The sequence below is a fragment of the Lynx rufus genome, unplaced genomic scaffold (genome assembly GCF_022079265.1).
Source record: "Lynx rufus isolate CCGP_SWC_20201006 ecotype Redwood Valley unplaced genomic scaffold, mLynRuf1.p SCAF_8, whole genome shotgun sequence".
NCBI classification, from domain to species: domain Eukaryota; kingdom Metazoa; phylum Chordata; class Mammalia; order Carnivora; family Felidae; genus Lynx; species Lynx rufus.
This window is the reverse complement of record NW_025814896.1, coordinates 88585391-88612287: the sequence shown is the minus strand read 5'-3', so window position 1 is coordinate 88612287 and position 26897 is coordinate 88585391. Positions and strand designations below refer to the sequence as shown.

General features: G+C 42.8%; 1 protein-coding gene across 4 annotated transcripts in view; it reads right to left on the bottom strand.

Annotated features, from left to right (window-relative positions):
- Positions 1-26897, bottom strand: part of DYSF (dysferlin) — a 225763-nt gene that overhangs the window by 23302 nt on the left and 175564 nt on the right. For all 4 annotated transcript variants that reach the window (XM_047069397.1, XM_047069398.1, XM_047069395.1 and 1 more), the window contains 4 exons: positions 11099-11197; positions 3417-3545; positions 2943-3098; positions 1314-1405 (listed from right to left, as the gene is read on the bottom strand). In XM_047069397.1, coding sequence (XP_046925353.1) covers positions 1314-1405; positions 2943-3098; positions 3417-3545; positions 11099-11197 — 476 coding nt within the window. The remainder of the gene's footprint in view (positions 1-1313; positions 1406-2942; positions 3099-3416; positions 3546-11098; positions 11198-26897) is intronic.

Here is a 26897-nt window from a genome sequence, read left to right as displayed (position 1 = left end):
GTTTCCGCTCAGGAAATGAGGAAGGTAACCCCATGAATAAATGTTTACAGGATATTGGCAGACAAAAACAAAGTTGTGTTTTCATTCAATTCCGTGAGTTGTGCTTGTTCACCACGTGAGTTATACAAAGAGTTTCTGCACTCACTCTCCCACCTCGCCCTGGGCCCTGACACTCACCCCCGCCCCACTTGTGGAACCGGCCACATCTTCTGCCTGGTCACCATTAGCCTGTGGTTCACGCAGGCCACTGGACCTCACCAAATAGAGCTCCTCCCACCTCCTTCCCTGTAGCCCCTCCCTCCCAGTCCAGCTTGCTGCTGGCTCATGACTGGCAGGACTGATTCACCTTCAAAACCAGCAATTCTCCAGGCTGACTAGGCCCTCGCTGCAGAGCTCAGTGACCATAGCTAAATCTATAGATACGGGTTTATGAATTCAATGCGTCATTTGACAACATCAAAACAACACATCTTCTCCTACCGATGCCAGAGAACTAGCCACCAACTTCCCTCTGTAACTCTTTCTCCAGCCTAAACAAGCTCACATCCAAACAGCAAGAAATTCAGGATGCCTAGGAGCTACTCCCATGCAGTGGGCGCGCATCCTTCCTTTCCCTGTTCTTAGATTTCAGGAAGCATTTTACTACCTTGCTCTATCTATCCGCTAGAGACGAACATGCAACAAAGAAGAGAACAATTAGTAAATGCAACATGGGATCCTGGATTAGATCCTAGAACAATAAAAAGACATTATGGGAAAACTGGCCAAATCTTAATGAAGTCTAGAGTTTAGTAAACAGGAATGCACCACTATCGATTTGTTTTAAAGTTTTGACAAATAAGGCAGGGTTAGGTTAAGATGTTAATGGTGAGGGAAATTGAGTATAAAGTGTATGCAAAAATTGTACTATCTTTGCAACTTTTCTGTAAATCTAAACTTACTCGAAAGTAAAAACTAATCTAAGAAAAAGAATAATTAGCCAGTGCGCTCTGAGTTTCCATTCAGATTTCTGATCTTTGAGGTAACTGTTTATGTGGTCAACTAGGAGCTTCTGCCAGGACTCATGTCTTCAGCACATAGTGAAAAGCTAGCTGAGGTTACATCCCTGTAGACACACAAGATCATCAGAGCACAGCTTTGCTGCGGGACCTGGGGACTTCCCAGAGGCAGCCACATCTCCACGCTGAGGTGGAGGGGGGAGGCGGGGAGGGGGAAGGCAGGAAGGGGGGCAGGGAGAAGGGGTGGCGGGGCAGGGGGGTGGCGTTATCCAGATTGGTACCTCCACCCCAGCACCCAAGCTGCCCCCAACTTACTTTCCAAACACAGGCTCCAGAGTACAAGGAATGTAGTTATCCTGGTCACTCACTGATTTCTTCCCTATGGAGATCTTGATGTAAGGATCACACTGAAGGAAGAGACAGAAAGACTTCAGTGAATTCACTTTCCCAGCACATCTCTAAGGCTTCTTCAGTCCTCTGCCTCCCGATGGGGTTAGGAGGCCAGCCATCAAGAAGCTGCCATCCTGCCATCATGCCAGGCCAAGGACCCCGTCCTGCGCACCGCCACACCGGTTGGCCCTGACATGGACTTCTAGTCACGGACCGGCAGTGGCAATGGGGTACCTGAGTCCTCCACACTCCCAAACCACTGCCCCATTGGGAGACGGTGGGTGAGGGCAAGGCTCATATCCTCAGAAACACAACGGCTGGTATTACACATGTGACTGAGCTAGCTGGGGTCTTCTCTGTGACCTCTGCTTCAACAGATCGAAGGGAAAGAGATGGCCAGACTTTATCAGCCCAGCCCAGCCAGCCTGGCCTTCCCCATGCCTCCTGCAAGCACTAGCTCCCGGGAGCAGCTGCGGCCACAGATTGCCCAGGGTCAGAGGGGCATAAAGGAAGCTTGAAGTGTATGAACTGAACACTGGCCACAGTCACATCTTGGAGGCCGCTGGTGGTGCCTGGGCTGGAGACGGCTCTATTCTGTCTGCGCTTTGACTTCCCAGCAGGGCAAGGGCAGCTGTGACTTCTCACCTTGAAAGGCTCCAGGGATAGGACACCAGACCTCCACCCACAGCCTCAAGGACATACGCTAGGCCTGCTCCCATCTAAGGGCATGAGAGAGCACCTCTGAACTCCAATCATCCCTGCCTGGTCCACTTCTTCCCTCTTTCTCTCTTCCCAAGTTTTCTCTACCCCTCCCCCACCACCTCCCCAGAGCTCCAGACTCCTTCCTGACCGCCCTCAGGGCCAGGAGCAGAGCGAGGGGATGAGATACTTGCCTCAGACACAACATTTGAGTGAGTGCCAAAAACACTCAGTAATCAAGATAAACACATTTTGATGCAATATTCAAAAAGCTAAAATCAATGCCAACAGGCCATGATGAACAAAATACTAAATTTTAAATAAAGACAGGATCGGTATTACTGATTTTTCCTTTTGCCTCAGGCTCCACCCTGGCTAGGCACTGCACAGTTACTGAGCCCTTTCTCTCCTCCCCATACCCCCACCACCTGAAGCCCCACAGACTCCAATCCCAGCCACACCTTCCACGTGGCCTCCTCCTGTGCCTCAGCCTCGTGCTGAACAGACACTAAGCATTCTTCTAACAAACTCTTGCCGAGTTTTTTGGCCCGTGCTAAAATACTACTTTCTTCTTCCTCCCAGCCTATCAAAACCCCATCGATCCTTAAGAATCCTATTCCTTCCATGAAGCGTTCCTCATTATTCCCAAGTCTTATGCTGCCTGGCCTTTTCGGACCTCCTGGAGCACTTGGCCCTCGACAGAACTGCATCCCGTCACCTCTCAGCGCTGTGTGTGCTCGGCTGGTTTCCACAGCTTACTGTGAACTCCCCAGGACAGAGTTGTTTCAAGATTCCGCAGTCCATTTGTACCCCTGCCTGCCGTTCGGGAAGAGGTGAGAGTCCCAGGAATGTTACCTTCCCATTGGGGTCCTTGGGCTGCAGGCCGAATGCTCGGATGATGTAGATGCGGACAAGGCACTCCTGAGGCCCCTGGGCAGCCAGTTGGTGGAACTGTCTTGGGGGCATGGGAATGGCAGGGTCCTCTGGGAGGGGATAGATTTTGAAGAGGCCCTGAAAAGAATGAGGGGCCAACTCATTCATCATCACTGTCACCAACATAAACACCATCATGACCATTAATTACCCTCATCTCTGTCAGTCATCTCACCAGGGACCACCAAGCCCACCGCCATCCCTAAAGGGATGCATCAACAGTGTCAACAGCATCAACAGCATCACCCTCACTGTGACCACCTCCGTCACCCACACGGTCACCAACATCAACACCACGGTCATTACTGTAGTTACTACAGTATTGCTGCTCCTGCCCCCTTCACTTACTTCACAGTCTTAGGCCTCCCAGTTTGGGACAAGTCCTCAAGGACTTACCTTGAACTCCCCAATAACAGATGGGTCTTCGGTCTCCTCCTGAGTCTTGCCCCGGTAGAGCTTGAAGGTGTTACAAAAGTCAGACAGGCCCTCGAAGGCTTCCACATTCTCCAGTTGTGTGTCATAGACCTGCCACATGTGGGGACAAGAGGAGGAGACAAAGGAAAGAGAAAAAAAAGGGTCAGCAAAGAAAGAGGAAACATGACAGTATTCAAGTGAAGAAGAATGAGAAGGCATGGAGAAGAAAATGAAGGAAAAAGGCCATTTGCAAATTCAAGAAGCAAAGGCAGGCAGGAGAGGTGAAGGTCAAAGGCCAAGAACAAAGAGGGCAGAGAAGGAAAGCACAAAGGCAGAGGTTAAAGAATGCAAATAGTGGAGAGTAAAGAGAGAGAAAGGTGAGGGACAGAAGTGACAGGAGAAGGGAGGAAAAGGGGAAGGCTCTGTTCAGCATCACTAGGGAACAGTTTTCTGTTTAATCCAATGTTCTAGGTATCTAGGAGTCATCATGTACATAGGGTGGTGTATTTTTTTAAGAGAATAAAATCAAACAAATAAGTGAAAAGCTAACTTGAATGTTATCTGAAGATCGCAACAGAACTCTAGAAAGTTTACAGGTCTGCATTTCAAGCCACAAATGCTCACTGTCCAGGATGCCCGGATGGCAGCGGTACCAGACCTGGCCAACAATGACTTTTGAACACGACTTTAAATTTGTGAACCTGATTTATCGATTTCATTCCCCTTTAATTCCCACTCACTTTTACATGCTAGTGTTTTGGAATTGCTTAGGTTTAAATGAAGCAAGAGTTTCCTATTATAGATGATTAAATGTACCTAACAGTTAATGCTATTAAAAACTTAATATACAGGGGTGCCCGGTTGGCTTAAGTGATTAAGCATCGAACTCTTGATTTCAGCTCAGGTCGTGATCTTGCAGTCATTGAGATCAAGCGCCGTGCAGGACTCCGTGCTGAATGCGGAGCCTGCTTGGGATTCTCGCTCTCCCTTTCTCTCTCTCTGCCCCTCCCCTGCTCGCTCTCAAAATAAATATACAAATATTCAAAACAGAAGACCTTAACATACATGCTAAGTTGGTTATACCTGAAACTGATAGACAAGACACTTCAGGTAAATTCCTTTTTCATATTGCTGAGTATTATTTCTCATTTAGGCCTGGACCGAGTTCTGTTCCTTCCAAGAAATCTTTAATGATGCAAGTGGAGGCGGATTCATTGTTAAAAATTAGCCATATGAGTAAATATAAAGTAAATATTATTATTCCCTTACATTTTGATTCTCAAAAATAACAACCAGTTATTTGGTTAATATTTGACATGTGTCATTTTGAGTGTGCTCTTGACCCATTTGCATAGTTTATTTCTTTCAAAGGACAGTTCTTTAATTTGTCAATTCTACCATATCCTCTGTTCCAGTTCCTTATTTCTGCTTTTATTTTTATTATTTTGTTCTTCCTACTATTCTCAGGGTGTTTTTTTTTTTTCTTTCTGTTCTTTGTAACTTGATCAGTTGAAGCTTTCTTTACTTGGCTCCCTCTGTCCTGATAAGGAAAATGCTTAATGCTATGAAATTGCCTCTGCTCACTACTGCCTTGGCATTTATCCATTTGTTTTGATTATTTGAACATTATCATATTCATTTTCTTGGCATGCCATAATGACAGTTTTCTTTTTATTATTTGATCCAAGAGCTAGATGGTTTTTTTCATTCTTTTGTTTTAATTAAGCTTTTAAGGCTACAAATTTCCTCTGAATGCTGCTTTAGCTATAACCAGCAAGTTCTAATAGGCAGCATTTTATCATCATTTCCTAGATAATCTGCCAGGGTGGGTTTATATTTTCTCTTCTACCAAGAACTGTTAAAACAGAGGTGTGTGTGTGTGTGTGTGTGTGTGTGTGTGTGTGTGTGTGTTTTAATTGTCTAGATAGAAGAGAACTTTTGGGCTTTTGATTTTGTTATTATAAATTCTCATTTGGGGCACCTTGGTGGCTCGTGAGGTGTCCAACTCTTGGTTTTGGCTCAGGTCATGATCTCACGGCTCATGAGTTTGAACCCCACATTGGGCTCTGCACTGACAGCACAGAGCCTGCTTGGGATTCTCTCTGTCTCTCTCTCTTTCTCTCTCTCTCTCTCTCTCTGCCCCTCCCCCACTTGTTCTGTCTCTCCCTCAAAATAAATACATAAACTTAAAAAAAATAAGTTCTCATTTTGTGGCATTATAATCAAAAACATTGTCAGTGGTATGCCACTTTTTGAACTTTATTAAAGTTTTCTTCATGGCCTGTTACGTGTTTAATCTTTGTAACTGTGCCAAAGGCATAGTCTCTATTTTCAGGCTACGGGGTTCAATCAGGTGAATGACTAGGCCAGTTCTCTATATCCTCTTACGTTTGTGCCCCCTTGACCTGACATGAACCAAGAGGAGAGAAAAATAAATCTCTCCCTACCTACTATTTCTTCCTTTGTCTCCTGTAACTTCTGTTTTGTAAATATTGATATTGTGTTATTTAGCACATACGTATTTTCATAGCTGTCACCTCTTGGAATGGCACCATTTAATGTTATTCTTTGTCTCATTCATTTGGGGTACCTGAATCTGCTCTCATCTAATAGTACAACTGTGACTTCTGCTTTTTTTTCATTTGCATTTGCCAGGCACACATTTTCACAATCTTTTATTTTCAACCTTCATGAATCTCTTGAGATCGGATTTAAATTTTGTAATTAATGAATGATTGATATGATATGCACTGATATGATAGATATGTTTGATCTGGGTTTATATTTATATTTATGTAGTCATATAATATGTTTATGTTACATTTCCCAACTTCATCAATTTTTTAAAAATCTTTGCCTGCATGGTCTAGTGTGTGTGTGTGTGTGTGTGTGTGTGTGTGTGTGTGTGTGTGTTTCTGACATCTAGGATGAGCTGCGTTTATATTCTAATATTATTATAGATTTACATATACTAGTAATTCTCTAAGTATTTATGTCTTTAGGGGCAGTATTTATGAGTTCCCTACTATAGCAATAGTAAAATAATGGAATTTTATCTCCCTCCCCCTCCCTCTCTCAGATTCAGGCAGTATTGTCTTCCTTAGTATTTACTCTGTACTATTTGCTTATAATTTACTTATGCTCCTGTTATTTTATTTGCCAGTTTTAAATACAATCTGTCAACTCTATTTATTCTACAACATGACAATCCATGTCCTTACTCTGTATGCCATCATCTCTCCTCCTTCTGTGCCTAAGTTTTGTCAGTTTTGTCACTTCCATAACTTCACCATACATATTTATATTCTGTCCTGTTACCCTAATCCTGCCATTTATTTTCAGTATAGGTCAAAGGTAAAATATGATCACAACCTGTCCCTTCGTTCTGGCTTTCCCCATTATCTCCCAACAGAGTTCATTCCCTAGAACTTCCTCAAGATGGGGGCATGAGACCCATATCCCCAGTTTCTGAATATGCCACTTGGGTGTCTGTAGCTGTTGTGCCTGAAGTGCAGCTTGGCTGAATGTAAATCCTGGGCCACCCTTTCTTTCCTTGATGATTTTACACATGGTGTTTTACTGTCATTGAGTATTAAATGTTGTTGTGGAGAAACTGAAGCCACCTTGATTTATTTCTTACTTTAAAATGACTTAATTTAAAGTCATTTAAAGAGAGAAAAGAAGAGAAAAAGGTATGACTACCACAAAAATTCTTTATCTCCAAAGTCCAATAACATATACCAGGATACATCTCAGGGTTGACCGATCTGGGTTGATTTTTCCTGACACACAGTGGACCTTAAGAGTATGTATATTCAGGTATTCCTTCACTCCAGTGACATTCTATACACTCTTAAGTGTCTTTTGTTTTAGTTCACTGTTTTGGTTGTCTTTCTCCGAGACTCCAATTATGCAAGTGTTGGATCTCTTTTCCCTGACTTCTATATCTGTTATTTTCTCTTTATTGTTTTATACTTCTGTTTTTTATTTCCATATCCTTTTGCTGACTTCCATCATTTCTGTCCTCTGCCCCTTCCTGTGTGCCTATGCCCCTTCCAAACTGCTGTGTTCTCCTTTCCTGAATCATACCAGTTCACATATCAGGTCTCCTCCTCGCACCATCCCTTGAGTTCTTTCATCTCTGCTTTGGATTCTGACTGTCCTACTTCTGAAAAGTTCACAGCAAAATATTTCATTTCATCTGCTCCCTGGAAAAATTTGCCTGGTGGGTATATATCCTCTTCTCTAAGTTTTGATTTGTATTTTCTCTTTTTCATAGTATTTTTTAATTAATGCCCTGAGAGTTCTTTTATTATTACTCATCATGAAAGGTGTTGGATTTTTCTAGCCTGATTATTTCTTTTGCTCCTCTCAAAGAGGCAGACTGCTTCCCGCAAATATGGCTCATCTGTGTGATTCTTGGGTTGCTCCACCTTCTCTGCTTCTCTGAACCAGACCAGGTCTAAGGAGCATTTATCTTCAGCCTGAACCTTACTCCAAAGTTCCCATATCCATTACTGCGAACAAAGGGGGATAACTTTTATATTCCATAGTGAAATCTCTGCTTCAGGAACTATATTTTTTAACTACTTATTATGAAAGTTTTTAAGGACACACAAAAGTAAAGATAACAGATAATAAGCACCCATGTGCCTATAACCTGTCTTAATTAATTCTCAACATTCTTTTATTGGTAAGGATGGGGCTTTCTGAGACCTGCTACCACTATGACCTTTATCGTTTTCTCTTCATCTACTGCCTACTGGCTTCTACCCAATCTTGGTTGCCTTTGGACAGCCCTTACATGTATTTTGGAGTCTGCGGGTTTTATTTGTTTCCAACTTTTACTGAAAATGGAGTTTGTGGGTTTGAATGATTTCCAGAAGAAAAGGGGGAAAATGCTGACTTATGCAGCCATGTTCATACTGGAAGTCTCAATAAAATACTTTTTAAATGTCCAAGTGGTTGGTCTTTTTGCTTAAACTTTTGTTATTAACTTCTCATTTTATTGCATTTTAATCTGTCTTGTATGATTTCTGCTTTTGGTAATTTATTGCTAAACTAATATGTGATCAGGTTTTGTAAATATTCTCTGAGCATTAGGAAAAAATGTATTCTCTATTTTTTTATTATTTTTCATTCCCTATTTTAAGGCTAGTTTTTATGTAGCTTAAAAAATATTTTACCTTGTTATTCAGACCTCTTATTTACTTATTTATTTACTTGTTGCTTCATCTGCCTGGGAGAGAGATGCATTAAAATTCCCACTGCAACTTTAATTTCTCTCATTTCATATATATATTCCTACCATTTTTGCTTTAAATATGTCTAAGCTCTACTGTCCTGTACATAAATGTTTGGGTGTTTTCTCACTAAGATGTGTATTTTTTATTTATATAAAACACCCATTTTGTTTCCTTTGCTTTTTACTTTAAATTCTGTTTCTCTTTTATCTGCACTTACCTTATTTTGTTTGCCATAACATTTATTTTTTAGCCAATCTAAGTTGTACTGTTTTAGACATACCTCCTAAGGACAGTCTAATGAGTTTTGAATTTGATTTAGTCTGAAAGTCCTTATCGCTTAATAGAGGAGTTTAATCCATTTTCATTTATTAGGAAAACAAATATGTTTTATTCTTTTTCTGTTGTGTTTTTCTATGATTTCTGGTTTTTGTGCTTTCTTGTTTGTATCTTTTGTTTTCTATCTTTTGCTACTGAGATTATAGGTTGTATTTTCCCCCATGCTAGTAATTTCTAAAATATGGGTTTTTTTTTTCCTCTACCCATTGTGTTCTCCATTCTCTCCAGAATGCTATAGGCTATTTTTCAAAAACTCATGGTGGTGGTGGTGGTGGTGGTGGTGGTGGTGGTGGTGGTGGTAGTGGTGGTGGTTTTTTCTATTTACTTATCCTTAAAGGACAAGTTTTCCTTCCAGGTCTGGTTCCAACCATCCTCCCCACCCCACCCGAAACAGGTTGAATGCCTATTGTTTTGGACGGTCCATGTTCACGTGGACACTGTCAGAGATCTCCTCGGAGAGGTCAGGCTGGAGGGCTGGGTGCCAATTCTATGTCCAGCATCTGAGGGAGCAGCAAAGGGGCCAGGGCCATGGGCCACACTGGCAGGAGTCCTCATTCTTGGTTTCTCTCATTTTCTGGCAAGGCCACAGTACCACATGCCAGACCCAATGTGTCGGACCTTCTTCCTGGTACACAAATAGTTCAGTCTCTTTGCCCAACCTCACACACCCAACTGCAAGTCAACGAAGAATTTGCTGCCTCAGGAAGACTATGTCTTCAGAGCCACTGCCACTGCCTGAGGCTTCATCTCTGCACTTCCAGGCTTCCTGGCACCATTCACTCAGAGGCCCCCAATCTATCAGAGACAATTCTTGCCACCTTGTGGAATCATCCTCCAGAGTGGCCACCAAAGGGTTTTAGCCAGCAGAACTACCTGGAAGCCCAGACCACCCACCACTCGAACTGGCCTCAAATCCTGTTCATCTGGTCCCCTTCCGGGTGCTCCTCAGGGCACCTCCCTGCATCTAACAGTCCTTGCATACCTTCTCTAAGGAGGCTTGCCAGACAGAGCATAGCAAAATACAGAACACCCACTCAAATTTGAATTTCAAATAAATAACAAATAATTTTGTTAGATAAGTATGTCTCATGTAATATTTGAGGCATAAGACATATTTATCTAACCATTATACAAGATACTTACAATAAATTATTATTCATTATTTTTCTGCAATTCAAGTGTAACTGAGCATCCTGAATTTATTTGGCAACCCTCTCCAGGACCTTCTACGATTCCTTTGGGGTGTAACTTTGAGTCACCTCTGGTTATCTTTTTTTAAAGCAGTCTACTTTTAAAAAGCATAATTGTATTTGTGGAATTTCCTCAAAATACCAGAATTTGGCTGACTCATCCCTGGCTGTTTTTGTTTGGTTGGATTGTTTTGGGGGCTTTTCTTTGCTTTTTTTTTTCACAGAAACGAAGTTTACCATATTTTTATATTTGCTAAGCAATTTCTGTTCCAATTGTAGGGGTGAAGGAATCAGAGCTCCATTCTCAAGCTGACTTTCCTCTTATTTTAATACAATTTTTTTATTATAGAAATGTTCAAATAACTTTAAAAAACAGAATAGTATAACAAATCCCTAAGTATCCATCCTCAAGTTTTAACAATTTTAAATATTTTGCAATTTCAACAATTTTTAATATTTTGAAAATCTACCAGAGGGCCACTCACATCATCTATCTATCTTCCCCTTTCTTTTCCTTTCCTTTCCTTCCTTCCTTTCTTTCTTTTCTACTTCTTTTTTTTTTTTTCTTTAGCATTGTAAAACAAATCCCAGGCCAGGCATGATTTCATCCATAAATACTTCAGTATTTTTCAACATTCTTCCAAAAGTACTTTCTTCATTGTTCCAGCCCACACTGACTTCTTGCCCTAAATCAGGGGTGACCTCTCTCACCTCAATTAGCTCATCAGGATTCATTAGCCCTCACGGCACCAAATGAGGAGATCCTTTGGATACATGTGTTCAAAGGAGGTGACACACATGCATATGTATTGTCTTCCTGTGCCCCTCCCCCCCTCCACTGCATATGCCCAGGGGCTGTTAGACTGAAGAGCACACTGTGTAAAGGCCTCACCTTTAGAGTGTCAAAGCCCTTCTCCAAGTACTGGCCACACTTTTCCCTCTCCCCTGTGGAGGCAAAGAATTTGCTCCACCAGTCGATGAACTCCTCCTCCTGAGTGGGGAGAAAGAAAGAGATCACTTCAGACACAGAACTTGCCAAGCAAGGTCCTTCTGGACCAGACACCTAGCAAGGCTGATGGGCTGGTGTGCACTTCCAAGCTCTCCTGAGGAGTTGAGTTCACGGGAGCAGAGAGCCGCAACTCCCCACCTCTCCAGGGACAGACTGCACAGATCAGACCACAGCACCTGCGTGGCATTGAGAGGCAGAGGCTCCAGCCCTGCTCTGCCCCCCATTATTGTGTAATTCTGTTAAGCTCCCCGGCCTCCCTTCTCCTCTCTGTGATGTGGACGTTATCATCACGGTGCCCCCTCCATTCCAGGGACAGACCGAGGCTGAAATCAGAAGGTACATACAGTAACCCTTTGGAGGAAAATGTCAACAATGTGTCATTTATGAATAAAATGCGGTAGACCCAGGGAAAACTCAGACCTCAAAGAGTCGTCCTGCCTCCCCAACCCCAGAAAAAGAAAAAAGCATCGGAAATCAGAACTTAGCCCTCCCAAGGTCAAATCAAGACAGAGTCCCTAAAGCCAACAAATGCTTACTAAGCACCCATTCATTATTCAAATGGAACACTATCTAAAAGAAAAGAAGTTTGTGACAACCCACTCTCTGCCCTGTCCTTCTCTGCTTACTCATATTTGTAGGAAAAGATGGACAGGTCTGTTGTGGCACACACTGGTCTCCTCACCTGCACATGGTGGGTCTACAGGTCCTCTCAGCTCTGTGTCTAGAATGCTCCTCCAGCCGTGTCCTACCTGTGTGTCCTATCACCCAGGGAGTCAGCAAGCTTCCTGAAGCTGGGATGGTCACTCTTCCTCAGGTCTCCCTCCAAACCCTGCCTGGAGCTGGGCGCTCAGTCTGTGCCCATCAATACCATTAAAACTCACCCAGTTCAGTGGGCAGGGCCAAGGATGAGGTGTTAGCAGAGCGCATCTGGAGCTTGCTTTTCCTCCTCTGTATGAGGGAATATGCTAAATCTCCCCAAAGTCTGCTCTGATTCTATAAAGTCAACTGAATGTCTATCACTGAGTTTCTGGAAATGGCAGTGGCTCCCTTTAATGCTCAGTCCTTTGAGTTCTGGCTTATTAAGGGTGAGAACAGGCTGGAACCAGGCCAAGGGTACCTGAACAGGCACCATGGGGAGAGGATAGGATGAAGTTCTCAAAGTCTCCACCCGTCCTGACAGTGTGGCCCTAATACCACTGAGTGGCCAAAATGTGATCCCCAGACACACAGCACAGAGAGTAGGTATCAGAGCAAGGCTGAGTCTACACAGTCACTGTTAGACCCACTTACCAGGAGGGGCTTCTGCAGCCAGGAGAGAGGAAAAGCCATTCAGATGGGTTAAGGTACAGTGTAGCAGAGCTTTCTGGCTTGTAACCACTCTAGAAAAAGCCAGCATAGAACAAGGCCAACCCTAGCCCTGATATTTTAAGTTCAATTTAAAGAAAAATATGCCGTGGGTGAATAAACATATGCAGACATATATATCAAGCTCATAACACAGAAAAATATATTTATACAGACATGCCCAAGAGACATGTATATACTGCAATGAACATACACCCCCACAAAAATACACACACTAACACACAGGCATATATATGTGCATACAGGTAGAAAGAGTTAGACTGGAAGTCAGTTTAGCTGTCTGATTCCTCCTAAGTCTTTATTTTCTTCCCCAGCACGGATACTTAAAGATTTGAGTGTATGATTCAGGCTCAGAGTCAGGCACAAATAGGCAACGGACCAGTGTGTTCTGTACAATGAAATAACAGAAGCACTAACAGAAGGACAGTAGTTGTGGGAAAGTTGTTACACTTCCCGCGGTCTTGAAAAACCAAGTAAATTAAAAAAAAAAAAAATAGTATGGAGACAGAGAATCTGAATAATACCATTAACAATGTCAATTAAGAAGACAACATTATGGGATCTAAAAATAGAAAATATACCTTCTTTTCCGGCACCACTGGAGCACTTAGAAAAAATTAAAAGCCACAAGCAAAGCTCAATAACGTCTCTTTGACCATAATGCATAAAACTGAAAACTAATGAGAAATTTAAGAATTAAAAACATGAACCTTTTAAAGATTTAGAGCCACACTCTTACAACCTTCCTGGGTCAAAGAGAAAACCAAACCTAAAATCATAGATACTTAGAAAATACCAATAGTGAGAGGCTTATGCCCCCAAATTTGTGGATTATAGCTAAGTCTGTCTCAAATTCAGTCTCAAATGCTCTTGCATTTATACAAAGAGAATGAAAACAAATCATCTGATAGCTCAAGAAATTAGAAAATGAAAAATAGGAAGACCAAAATTTGAAAATGATAGGTAGAAATTAATATATTAAAAAAGGAAAATATTATAATTTATAATTAAATCTCAGAGCAAACTTTCAAAAGGCCAATAAAATAAACACTTATCAAATCTAATGTTTAGAAGTAGGTACACCATTAGGAACGAGAAAGATCAAATAAAACGATATTATGGGGAGAATGAAAATATTAAAAGATTTACCATAACCAGTGACAAAATGAAAAATGCAGATGAAGCAGAAAATCTTCTAGAAGAATATAAATTCCTGAAATTGATTCAAAAGTAATAGAATACATGAAGAGATCAGTAACTCTAAAAGCTCTCAAAGAACTACCCTAAAAGAGATATCAGGTCAAGTTGGTTCCTTTGGGATAAAGTTCTATCAGTCTTCCAAAGAATAAATCAGGGACACCTGGGTGGCTCAAGTCAGTTAAGTGTCAGACTTCGGCTCAGGTCATGATCTCAAGGTTCATCAGTTTGAGCCCCACATGAGGCTCTGTGCTGACAGCTCAGAGCCTGGAGCCTGCTTCCGATTCTGTGTCTCCCTCTTTCTCTGCCCCTCCCCCCGCCCTGCACTCTATCTGTCTCTCTATCTCTCTCTCTCAAAAATAAATAAACATTAAAAAAATGTTTTTTAAACAAAGAATAAATCATGGTTTACACACACACACACACACACACACACACACACACACATTAACCCCATTCCTGAACAGTCATTAAGATATTAATAGATTACAGGATGTGAGGGCGATCTGGCTGCAACATCTGTCACCCCACTGATCACCAGGGTTGATGTGGCTGATCTGGCTGGCTAGGCGGGTGTCCCCTTCCTCCCTCACTGCTCCATGTGCATCCCTCCTGAAGCTATGCGCTCCACTCGGTCGAAGATGACAACCTTCCCTGATAGAGGAGGACCGTTCTTCAATCAAGGGTATACGAGTTGCTGTGCTCCCCTGCTAGAACCTCCAAACAAGCTCTCAAGATAAGAATAGATCACAGCAGTAGATCTACCATGGTCAAGCTGGATTATTCCAGGATGCAGGAGTGGTTCAATGTCACTGAATAAGAAGGAGAGAAAACCCACAGGATCATCTATAACAGAAATTCGCAAACTATTGCCCATTCACCAGCCACCTGCTTTTGTAATTTAAATACGTCTGTGGTCGCTTTTTAGTTACAAAAGCTGAGTTGAGTAGTTGAGACAGAGACCTTAAGTCCCCTAAACCTAAAATATTTACTCAATGGGTCTTTAGGAAAAAGTTTGCCAATCCCTGATCTATAACGTGCAAATATGAAATGGGGAGAAAGGAATGAGAAAACTTTTCAGTTATTCCTAAAGGAAACTCTCAGTTCATTCACCCTCATTCACTCGTTTTCATTCAATTAAGAAGAAAAGGAAGCTTTCTATCTTAAAGCAATGGCCAATAATAGTGCCAGAAATTCTCCCTTCTGGGCTTCTGTAAATGGGGCTGCCTCTGCCAATAATTCTCATTGATGTGGGTATAAAAAATCACTTGAGGGGCACCTGGGCGGCTCAGTCAGTTAAATGTCCGACTTCAGCTCAGGTTGTGATCTTGCGATTCATGAGTTCAAGCCCCACGTTGGGCTCTGCACTGACAGCTTGGAGCTTAGAGCCTGCTTCAGATTCTGTGTCTACCCCCTCTCTCTCTCCTTCCCCTGCTTGGGCTTCTCTCCCTCCCTCCTTCTCTCTGTCTTTCTCTCTGTCTCAAAAATAAATAAAACATTTAAAAAATTTTTTAGAAAGTTGAAAATCAGGGTGGTTTGGGAACCAGGAACTTGGGAGCCAGACTAGCAGAGTTCAAATCCTGCCACCCCTACCTGTGTGACCTTGGATAACTACTTAACCTCTTTGTGCCTTAATAATCTATAAAATGAACAAATAATAGTACCAATTTGGTAGAGTTATGGCAAGGAATAGATGAGTCAATTGGTATAAGGACCTTAGAACAGTGCCTAGCACGTAAGTGCAATGTCTGTGTTTATTGCTATCGCTGATCATGGTATTGTTGTTTCTTTGGTGCAGACCGGGTTAGCTTCTTGGCCAAGGACTGGCTATCTCACAAACTGCCAGCAGGCACATAGCTAGCCACAGTCTTTCCAGAAGGCAATTTGGCTGCATGTCTCTACAGCCTTAAAAGTGTGCACATGCTCTGACCCAACAAGCTGTTCTAGAAATCTATATACACAATGGAACACTATGTGGCAGTGAGAAAGAATGAAATATGGCCTTTTGTGGCAACATGGATGGAACTGGAGAGTGTTATGCTAAGTCAAATAAGTCATACAGAGGAAGACAGATACGATATGTTTCATTCTTATGTGGATCCTGAGAAACTTAACAGAAGACCATGGGGGAGGGGAAGGAAAAAAAAAGTTAGGGAGGGAGCCAAACCATAAGAGACTCCTAAAAACTGAGAACAATCTGAGGGAGTGGGAGGGAGGGGAGGATGGGTGATGGGTATTGAGGAGGGCACCTGTTGGAATGAGCACTGGGTGTTGTATGGAAACCAATTTGACAATAAATTTCACATTAAACAAAATAAATAAATAAATAAATAAATAAATAATAAACTTTAAAAAAAGAACAAAGAAAGTAATCATAGACAGGCATAAAGATTTAACTTCATTTATAATAGTGAAAAATTGAAAACAACTTAAGCATCCATCAATAAGGAACTGTTTGGGTAAACTGAACATCCACATGATTAGATGTTATGCGACATAAAAAATTATGCTGTTGAAATAGCTTTATTGATATGGAAAGCTATTCACAACTGATGAGATTGATACAAGGTTAAAAAATGAATAACATGATTTCATTTTAATAAAAGGACCAGAGCCTAAATGTTCATAGCAGTTACCTCTGAATGATAACATTATGGATATTTTGTTTATTCCTTTTATTTTTGTGCATCACTCAGAATTTTGTAATTCTTCACTGTGTGCATGTATTACTTACACAACTTTAAAAATTAAATATTTTTAAAGTAAAGAGCAATAGCAGGATGCTTTAAAAAAAATCACCAAGAAAATGAAAATATAATTCACAGAACAGGGGGAAATATTTACCAATTATCTATCTGATAAGAGATGTGTCACCAAAATACATAGAGAACTCGCACAATTCAATAATAAAAAGACAAATAACCCAATAAAAAAGGAGCCGTGCATTTAAACAGACATTCCTCCAAAGTTGATAAGCAGATAATAAGCATGGGAAAAGGTGTTCATCATTAGCCAAAAGGGAAATGCAAATCAAAACCCCCATGAGAAAACACTTCACACCCACTAGGATGGCAATCATAAAAGAGTCAGAACAAGTGTTGGTGAAGATGTGGATAAATTGGAACACTGCTGACGAGAACATAAAATGGTACAGTCACTTTGGAAAACAATCCGGCAGTTCTTCAAAAGGTTAAACAGAGAGCTGTCCTACGACCCAGCAGTTGAACTTCTAGTTATATATCTAACAGAAAGGAAAACTTACATCCCCACCAAAACTTGTACAGGAATGTCTGTGGCAGCGTTATTCGTAACAGCCAAACAGCAGAATCCAGATGCCCATCAATTGATGAACGGGTAAAGAAAATGAGATATATCCATACAACGGCATATTATTTGACAATAAAAAGCAGTGACGAATTGATGCACAGCATGGATGAACCTCGAAAACATGATGCCGAGTGAAAGTTAAACAAAAAGACCATACATTGTATGATTCTATTTACATGAAACGTCCAGAATAGGCAAATCTGAGGCAAAAAGTAGATGAGTTGTTGCCTGGGGCTGCAAGTGGTTGGGAGGAAATGGCAGATGACTGCTCTTGGGTACAGGGTCTCTTTGGAGAGATAAAAAAAAAATTCTAAAATTGATTATGGTGATGGCTGCACAACTCCGTGAATATACTAAAAAACATCGAATTGTACACTAAATAGGAACTTTTATTACGTGGATTCTCTCAATAAAACCATTCAAATAAAAAAGAACAAATGACCAAATACGAGCTTATAACCTTTAAAATGACAGCAAAAGCGGCAATCTCAAGCATGTACTCTAAGGAGATAAGAGTTAAATTTTTTTTCAGAAGAACAATCAAACGATCACCAAAAAAAGACCTAAATCTTCGCACACCCACTTTTCCTCGAGAAGCTCTCTCAGCTGCAATTTCGTCATCCCTCAAAGTTCCAGGCAGTGTCCAGTGGCTGGGGTTCCCCAGCAGACCCATGGCTGGTGAGGAGCACAGCCCAGGGTGCCTTCCTAACTCCCAGTTGCACCAGCCGTCCTGCCGCTCAGTGGCTCTTGTCTCCCCTTCTCTTCCTGCATCCCACAGGCTAACCTCTTCTAACTCTACCCCCTTGGCAGAAATTGTATGTGCAGCAGAATCACAATTTGTGCATCAACTTGTTTATTTTTTGCCTCTACAATCCTCTGTTTGCCCCTTTGATCCTCCCTGTGTCTACTCCCTTGCCCCTCTCTGGGGCACTATCATACTTCCAGCCAGCCCAACCTGCCGTTAACCCTACTGCGCATCTGCCCCAATGTGGCTGAGGGAAAGAGCAAACCAGGGGCTCCAAGTTCATGTCACTGCTTCAAGTGGGTCTCAGGGCTGTCCATCCGCCCACCTCAGTTTCCCACTCCTGGAACTCTCCTGTCCCCTAACACCACCATCCGGTACTTTCTGCTTTGTCCTCAGACCCCGGGCACCTCCTCCCTCTGCTCACTCTTGGCCAGTGACCCTCCTTCCCTTGGAAAGCAGAAGCAGTCAGAAAAGAACTGCCACGAGCCCTCACCAGCATCTGTACCATATTCTGCCTTCCATCCTGTCACCACACATGCTCTGTTTGCACCCCAACACAAGGCCAACTCCTGCACTCATGCCCTGGGTCCTGTGCCCTCTGCCTGCTCAAGGACACCACTCCACGATCCTCCTCACCCTCGCCCAGGCCATCCCACTCGCATCTCTACTGGGCCATTCCATCAGCATTCAAACATGTGACACTAGTTCCCTGTCATTCAAAGAAAACTCTCTGACTTTCTCCTTTGGCTCCCAGCTCATTTCTTTCTCCCTTTTACAGAAAAACTTACAGAAAGAGTAATCTACACTTGTGTCTAGTTCCTGTTTCTCCATTGTCTCTGCTCAACCAAAACTTGTCAAGGTCACCAGTGACTTCAGTGATCAATCCAGCAGCAGTATTTGATACAGGCAGCCACTCCTCTGCCCTTGAAACATCCCCCTTGCCTGGCAGAGGACCAGGGTGGTGTCCTCCCCTGTCACCGGCCAAGCCTTCTCAATCTCTGCTGATTCTTCCTGGTCACTCACCCTTTGGTCATCTGAGTGCCCCGGGGCTCTGTGCTCAGAACTCTTCTCCTCTCCATCCACTCTCACTCCCCGGGGTTCCCCTTGAGACTTACATCTTTAAATGGCAAAGATGCTAATGAATCCCACGCGGAGCTCTCTGCAGCCTGGATGACTTCTCTGAACTCCAGCCCCCCCCCCCCGTTTCACCTGTCCCACTGACATCTAATAAGTGTCTCAAATGCACCACATCCAGAAGCCAATTCCTGACCATCCTCCACCCACCTGCTCCTTCTAGTCTTCCTCGGATAAGTCAATGACACACCTTCCTTCCAGATGCTCAAGCCAAAATCCCTGCAATCACCTTTTGAGTCCTTTCCTCATGTCGCATGTTCAGTCTAACAGCAAACCCGTTGGTGCCACCTTCAGTACATATTCAGAATCAGACGCTTCTCCCAAATAACTACCACCCTGTTCTCTGTTATCTGAAATATTACACCAGTCTCTCAACTGGCCTCCCTGCTTTCACCCTTGCCCTCAAATCTATCCTCAACACAATAGCGCGCCCCCCCCCCCTCCCCGCCCCATGCCGGAACGCATCAGCCCTCAGTGCAATCCCTTCAGTGATTCACCAACTCAACTCAGGACAAAGCTAAGCCTCCTGGGATGCAGTCCCCTCACCTCCCTGACCTCATGCCCTTTGTCTTTCCTCCTCATTCATGCTCGTCCAGCCACAGTGGCCTGCTTGGCCCTTGAGCACTTCCAACACCTTCATGCTCTTGCCAGGAGCTCTATTCCTCCTGTAGATCCATGGGTCACTTCTTCACCTCCTTCAAGTCTTGACTCAAATTCAATCTGCTTTATCCACCACCACCATATTTTAAATGACCACCTCTTCCCCCAGCAAATCTTATCCCCTCTTCCTTGCTTTTTCTCCCCAGCAACCATCACCATCTGACATTACATATATTTTACTTAGGTATTAGTTTGTTGTGTCTCCTTCCCCATGAGGGCAGAGATCTTTAGCTTTTTTAACACTATATCCCCAGTACTTAGAACACTGCCTGGCACATATTTTGAGTTCAGTAAATATTTGACGAATATGTGAATGCCTGAACAGCGGGAATGAAGGAGGATCTTTGGCTTTTAAATTTCCAAAGGAAGATAACATTGCTATTAAAAAAAAATAGGTTTAAGAGGATGTTTTGTCCAGCCAGTTTTCCCATACTCTGCAGAGGAGATGAAAGTGTAGAGGAGGAGTGGAAGAAAGAACTAGAGATTTGTGATAGTTTCGATAAGGCATCCCCACACCTGGACCCCAGGTTAGCTCTGAAGTTTATATGGAAGAGACCCCTCCTTAACTTCAGGGATCTGGTAAAGGGAGGCCCAGAAGTTTCCAGAAGCATTGGGACATGAGGCACTTGGCGGAGATGGCTGCATGGGCATCATGGGAGAGAGAGGCATGGAGCCCTCAGCATTTCCTGTAGACCCCAGAGTGTCACGAAACAGCTGCCAAATTGTAACGTGTCCCCCAGAAGGGCTTGAAAATTGGTCGAGAGAGAGAGCCAGGGGATCTGAAAGGGTCTTGGGCCCAAGATAATAAGCTATTGTCTGTGTGGTCCATGCACCCAGAAATCAGTGGGCCTATAGATACAGGGCAGACACATACTGGTGACCAGGGGACCCTGTCTATGGAGGCCATGACATTACGGAAGCTCAACCCAGAATGTAGCTGCCTCCCAAGGGTAAGGACAAGGAGGAAAAACCCAAAACTGACTCAGCTTAAACCTGAACTATTGAAGGACACCAGGGCTTTTCTGCCATCAGGAAAAATATGGGCTTAAAAAGGAGATTACGTTGAATTACAGAAAAACAAAGTTATGTTTTTAAACACACTCACAGACGTGACTTGAAAATACCATTCCTGCTATTTCACTAATTTGTCTTCTGATAGAGTTATTTCAAGTCCACTTCTTCCTTCTCTTCCAGTCTTTACCCTGATGTGTCAAAGCCAACCAACCCTCTGATGTCAGTGGAATCCCATAATCCAAAACTCCAAAAGAGTAACCGCCATATGTTCTCAGATTCCAAGTGTGCTCTTGACCTCATTTTGCAACAGCTAAGCATCCCGTCTTGGAACATGGCAAACAGGAGAAACAAATGCAAAAGGCTTGACTGCTAAGTGTCATCTCAGGCTTTTGCAAGCAGTCTGGCCGTTAAAACTTTATATCCCCATGCCCAAGGTTCAAGGCCCCTCATCATTCAGCCAGCCAAGCAAGTAAGTCTGATCAAGGCACGGACTGGCAGTCTCTCCAATTTCAGCTAATAGCCAGCATTCAGTTCCTGAGCAACCAGAGCTTTGTAACAAAGACATGCTTCTCTGGGCTTGATCCAGTGTAATGGGTACCCTAATCCCTCTGAAGACCCAAATCAGCACAGCACATTCTGAACATTTAACCTCCCATTTTCATTCAGTGGGCTGAACACATTTCATGAATATAGACAGCAAAATTGACAACAATAATTCTAAGCCTGCCTTTCTGTGAAGTGAGGAAAACTGAAAGGGGGAGGGGGAGGTCTCACTGGTGTTCTCTCCCAGGATGACCAGTTGAGTCAAACAGAAAAATTCCTGGTCAAATCCATTTATCACCAAAGTTGTAATGTTAAACTTTGCTTGGGTCACTATATGGAACTACCCATACCCACCTCTAAAACAGAAGTCTATTTTTTTTAGTAGTTTTAAGCAGGCCTTCATTGCCTATGGTTGACCCCTAGACTGGGTTGAAAGTGATTTCTCTCTTAGCATAAATCATTATCATCAAGATGGTAATAATGGAACCCAACACTGGGGTTACTGCGAGGCTGTGAGTCAAAGTCTGCAAAGAGACTTTATGACCTATAAAGTTTACCATGAAAAATATCCTTGTTGATACGGCCAACATCCCCAATACCACTGCCCCAAAACTCAACATCTGCATCACTAGAATAATGATATGATGCCTCTAATTCTTTAATTAATGTCCTAAGTTTTGAGCAACTGAGACTATTTTCTCATGCACACACAAATACAAACACAGACGTAACACACAACCACTTATGTACATATAGACAGACAAACCCCCAGACATGCAAGCACCCTGATTTCAAACCTGCCACACCCCATACATACTAAACCTCTCATGCCCCCCCAAACCACACAAACATATGCCCACAGCCAGCTACCATGTTGATTCAGCAGAACTCTACATAGCCATCACAAAATCACTTAATTATTTCCACAAGTGGAACACTAGGCTTTCAACCTCTTGTTCACACTCCCTGTAGTCCTGCCTCTGTGTCTGTCGTAGAGATCATTATTCCACTTATTCTCACTTCAAGCTGGACCAGCAGAGGTGGGAGGGAAGGGAAGACCTTTAACCAAAATGCTGAATTGTTTCCAAAAGGCCCAGTGAGTAAGTGTGCCCGAAATCTAGCAAAGTCAAGCAGATGGTGAGCAGAGAAGGGTCAGAGCCTGATAATTTGACTATTGGCCTGTTCCAGATGGGAGACACAAGTGGAATGGAAAACCTCTGGGGAATTCTAGCTTACTAGCCCTCTCCCGACCCTGGAGTCTACGGTAGATAAGATACATGAGCTCATGACTTGGTCCTCCAGGGACAGTATGACCACATATACCCATGCAGGAAGCCTAGAGGAATGGGGATCTATCCAGCAGGGTGAATAAAAGAAGGTCCCATCAGAGTCCTCTAACCTCTGAAGAAAGCAATGAGACATCACTAATTCAGGATTTGTGATGATTCCAGTAGGGCCTGGGCAAAAGCTTTCCCTATCTTCTTCATTCTGCTTATGTAGATGGTTTTGCTTAGCAAGAGTTCCAACAATCTACTTAAGAGAAAAACTATTTTTGAAGGCTTTCCCAGGACTGCTGAAGCATTCATCAAACTACAGACACTAATCTTAGCTATCTTAAATTCAATTTTAAAAGTATTTTGGGGGAGCCTACTATGTGCCAAAGTCAACCTACTTTCTAGTTACTGTGTGCATTTTCATACACAAAATCACATTACTTTTCAAATATTTCCTATTTTGAACTTGCTGCTACTTCAGTCTGGTTTCCCCAGCCCTCGGTCAATGTAAGAGAGGTGTTAAAGACCCTGGGTTGGTTAATAAGCTTCAGTGAGTATACTTGGGGGATTTTTACTCAGCCATGAGCACTGTACCAAGTTCTAAGCACTGTCCTGACCCAGACTAGGGGGCAGGAGGGGACAGGGACAGGACAGTCAGGGGTAGGAAAGCATATAATTAGACCTCAGAGAGAACTTCTTGTCCTGCAGATTTCCACAGAAAGCTGAGCATTTTTTCTCTGAGAAGCGATGAACCCCTTTTCTCTGGACGGGAAAACAGGTCCCCCATGAACCAGGGGAAAGACCTTTTGGGAAAAGAGGAGTATGGTGGGGTGGAGGCAGAGACAAGGAGAGCTGGTTGAAGGGGCTGGGGCCTCCTCCTGCCTGATGAGGCCCTGGAGTTTGCCAGACAAGTTTCACCCCGGGCTGTCCCCCCTGCAGTGTGCATCGAGGGAGGAGGGGCGCACCCCCGAGGAGACCACAGGAATGCCAAGCAGGGGAAAGGCGCCCGGAGCCAAGGGCTCCGGCAACGAGGATCCAATATCGGCGGGTGACTCCAGCCCCCGTAACAGGAGAGACCGTAAAGTATGTGCTCTGCTTCCCAACCAGCAAACACAGCAAATAACCAATTACTCCAAATAGCTAACAGATTTCGGCTCTGATTTCCCTCCCCTTGCCTCCCCTGTGCCTTCACTTGTCATTTGATGGGCGATTTGTATTTGCTCTGAGAAAATGAGAGAAGGAATGACTCACAAAGGAAGGTCCAGATTACACGCAGTGACAGGCATCAAACCTCCCTCATCAGAACTAATGGGAGTGGGGGGAGGCCAGGCTGCACTGGCAACACATCTGAACCGGAGATATTTTTAAAGAAGTACAGTTTTGTACTTTCGAGCACATACAGTAATTCTTGCTAAACCAATATTGCCAAATACATGTCCTCAGGAAACCTACTTTAAAGAGAGGAGAAGTATCTTCCTAATTAGCACATCTGCTAGATACCAAAGTATAGGTAAAACCATTCGTGTTATTAAAGTTAAAATACTCCCCCTCGAACTCTCAAGTTCAAAGGTGCAACCGTGAGGTTCTGAGACAAACTGCCTCGGATGCCTTCTGGAAATGCTTCCTCACTTGGGAGCCACACCCTGTAATTGATTCCTTTGCTCAGAAAACCTTTGCTTCAAAGTCTTTGGATAAATTGTTGTCAGTATTCATGAGCTGCAATGAGGCATTCCCCCAAAACTTGGAATTAAGGGAAATGGGGCTGCCCTCGGAGAATTAGACCGTGAAATCAATGCATAGTGGTTCAGAGCAAGGACAGGCAAAATCACCTCAAAGCAGAAGAGTGGCTCTTACACTAAGCCTTAACCCTAAATGGGTAGGCTGTATTAATACAACCAGAGAAAGAAAGTGAAAACAAGGAATTGGCCAGGCCTGGAAATACAAGAGAACGAAGGGTTGGCTGTTGACAGTTGTTCACATCAGCACCCTCAGGGGATGGTCCCGACCTTTGGAGATAGATGGATCTGTCCATCTTGGTCAGCTGCTGCTAAATTGCAAGTCACAGAACCCATCTCTCCTCATTCTAATTCTTTACTCATCTCTAATCACAATTTGGCTTCCCAACTGCTGAACCTATAAGATACCACAGGCTGGACCACAATCCAAGGTCATGTCCCATGGGCAGAAGTATTTCTCACTATAAACTCATAAACTGGCAACCTCAGTTTGAGGCTTGAATAATAAGCATCCAGCCCAAAGAAAATGGGCTCATCAGGTGTCTGAACCACAAGGTTGAGGATTCACTCACAAGACTGTTGACACCTCCCTAAAGAACACCCCTGTCTTGTGGGCCTGGCGGGAGAGGGTCAGCTCTCCTTTACTTCAGAAACTCCTTATGGTAGGAGGTAGGAGCCGACAGGCAAGGACCTTGGCCCTGACCTAGCTAGTTAACACCTCGCTGCCACAACAAACATAGAAAACAAGCCTTTCAGTCCCATGGAAAAGCCTCTGATTCTGCTTTCCTTCTTGCTTCTCCTATCCTGCTGGATTCCTAACTGGCAAGGTAAAGACACAGCAACCTTAGACTGTTCTCTTCTCCCTTTTATAAAAGTTTGAAATTAGAAAGGGGCCCATGCACTAATGGACAGAACCATCTGGGCTCCCAGTACGTGAAGCAAGGACTTCTCTCTGTAAGGACAGACAGAAAGAAGAGAATAAGGTTCAAAGGAAGGGGAGCAACATGAGGACTAAGACAGGGGTTATCTTAATGAATTGAGTAAAAAGACAGAAGGAAACCAAAGACTACCTTATGTTCATAGAAAGTCTCAAGAGGATACAAGAAGTTAGAGCATGCAGTCCTAAGGAAATATAACCTGCATGGAGACAAATAGGACTGTCAAAAATAAAACTATAATAAAGACATTGATTTCTAGCAAAATGACAAACAAGAAGGCCAGAGAAACTCACTAAGTAAGAACACCTAAATTAACAGATATCTTTAAAATCCTTTTTAAATGCATGCTAGAGCTGATGGGAATGTAAAGAAAATCCATGGGGGCAAATGAGGAAGCAAAATTGCAGAGAAATAAGGAGCCAAAATGCAAACTAACTGTGGGGCTCAAAAAGCCCAAGCTGAACATTTAGTTTTAGTGACTCTGGGTTTGTCACATTTTCAGGCATCTGGTAAAGTAAATGCATACCCTCTGCAAAAGAATGTTAACTTTCATCCAGGCCTCAAAGAACTCTCAGATAAAGTTCCAAGGAACATGAGTTCACAATCAAAAATAGTGCAACGTGTCAGGAATAAGGCACCATGAGCAAGAGTCAGCTAGAAACACCAACTGCATATCAGACCTAATGTTACAGATACAGAAAACAGAATTATCAGAAATAGGACTTTAAAAAAAAAAACACTGTTTACAAAAACAAAAGACATTAAAAATTGTGGCAAAAGAATAAGAGACTCAAAAATAAACAAGCCAGTTGCAGGGGATGGCAGGGGGAAGAACTTCTGGAGATAAAAATATAATACTTAAAATTAGAAACTCAATAGATATGGTTAAAATAAGCCTTTAAAATTTTTTTTAAATGTTATGTATTCTTGAGAGAGAGACAGAGCATGAGTGGGGGAGGGGCAGAGACAGAGAGGGAGACACAGAATCTGAAACAGGCTCAAGGCTCCGAGCTGTCAGCACAGAGCCCGATGCTGGGCTCGAACTCAGGAATGGTGAGATCATGACCTGAGCTGAAGTCAAGACACTTAACCAACTGAGCCACCCAGGTGCCCCTAAACATGAGCCTTTAAAAGCAGCTAAAGACTTAGTGAACTTGAAGATCTATCTTCAGAAATTAGCCAGAGGGCAACACAAGAAAAAAGTGATATGAAAGAAAGTTGAACTAACATGGAGAACAGAGAAGGTCCATTGTAGATCTAATCAGAGTTCCAGAAGGAAATGATAGAGAAAATGGGAAATACGTAACATTTAAAGAGATAGTGATTGAAAACTATATAGAACTAATTAAAACAAAACAAAACAAAAAACAGTTCTCAGATTTAGATTTAGGAAGAAAACAGAAAAATGGAAGCAAAAGATAATAGAATCTTCAAAGTGCTGACAGAAAATAAGTGTCAGTAAAACCAGTATTTCCAAAATAAGGATGAAATAAAAATATTTTCAAGCAATAATTTAAAAGTGAGAACGTTTACAATGAACTAATCCTAATTATAAGAATTTCTATAAGCTCTACTTTAGATAGAAAGATGATCCCAGAAGGAAGAAGACTGACCTACAAAACAAAGTAGTAAATATGGGCATAACTAAAATGAAATAGGTTACTTTTAAAACTGATATTGTTTTGGGGCACCTGGGTGGCTCAGTCAGTTAAGCATCTGACATCAGCTCAGGTCATGATCTTGTGGTTT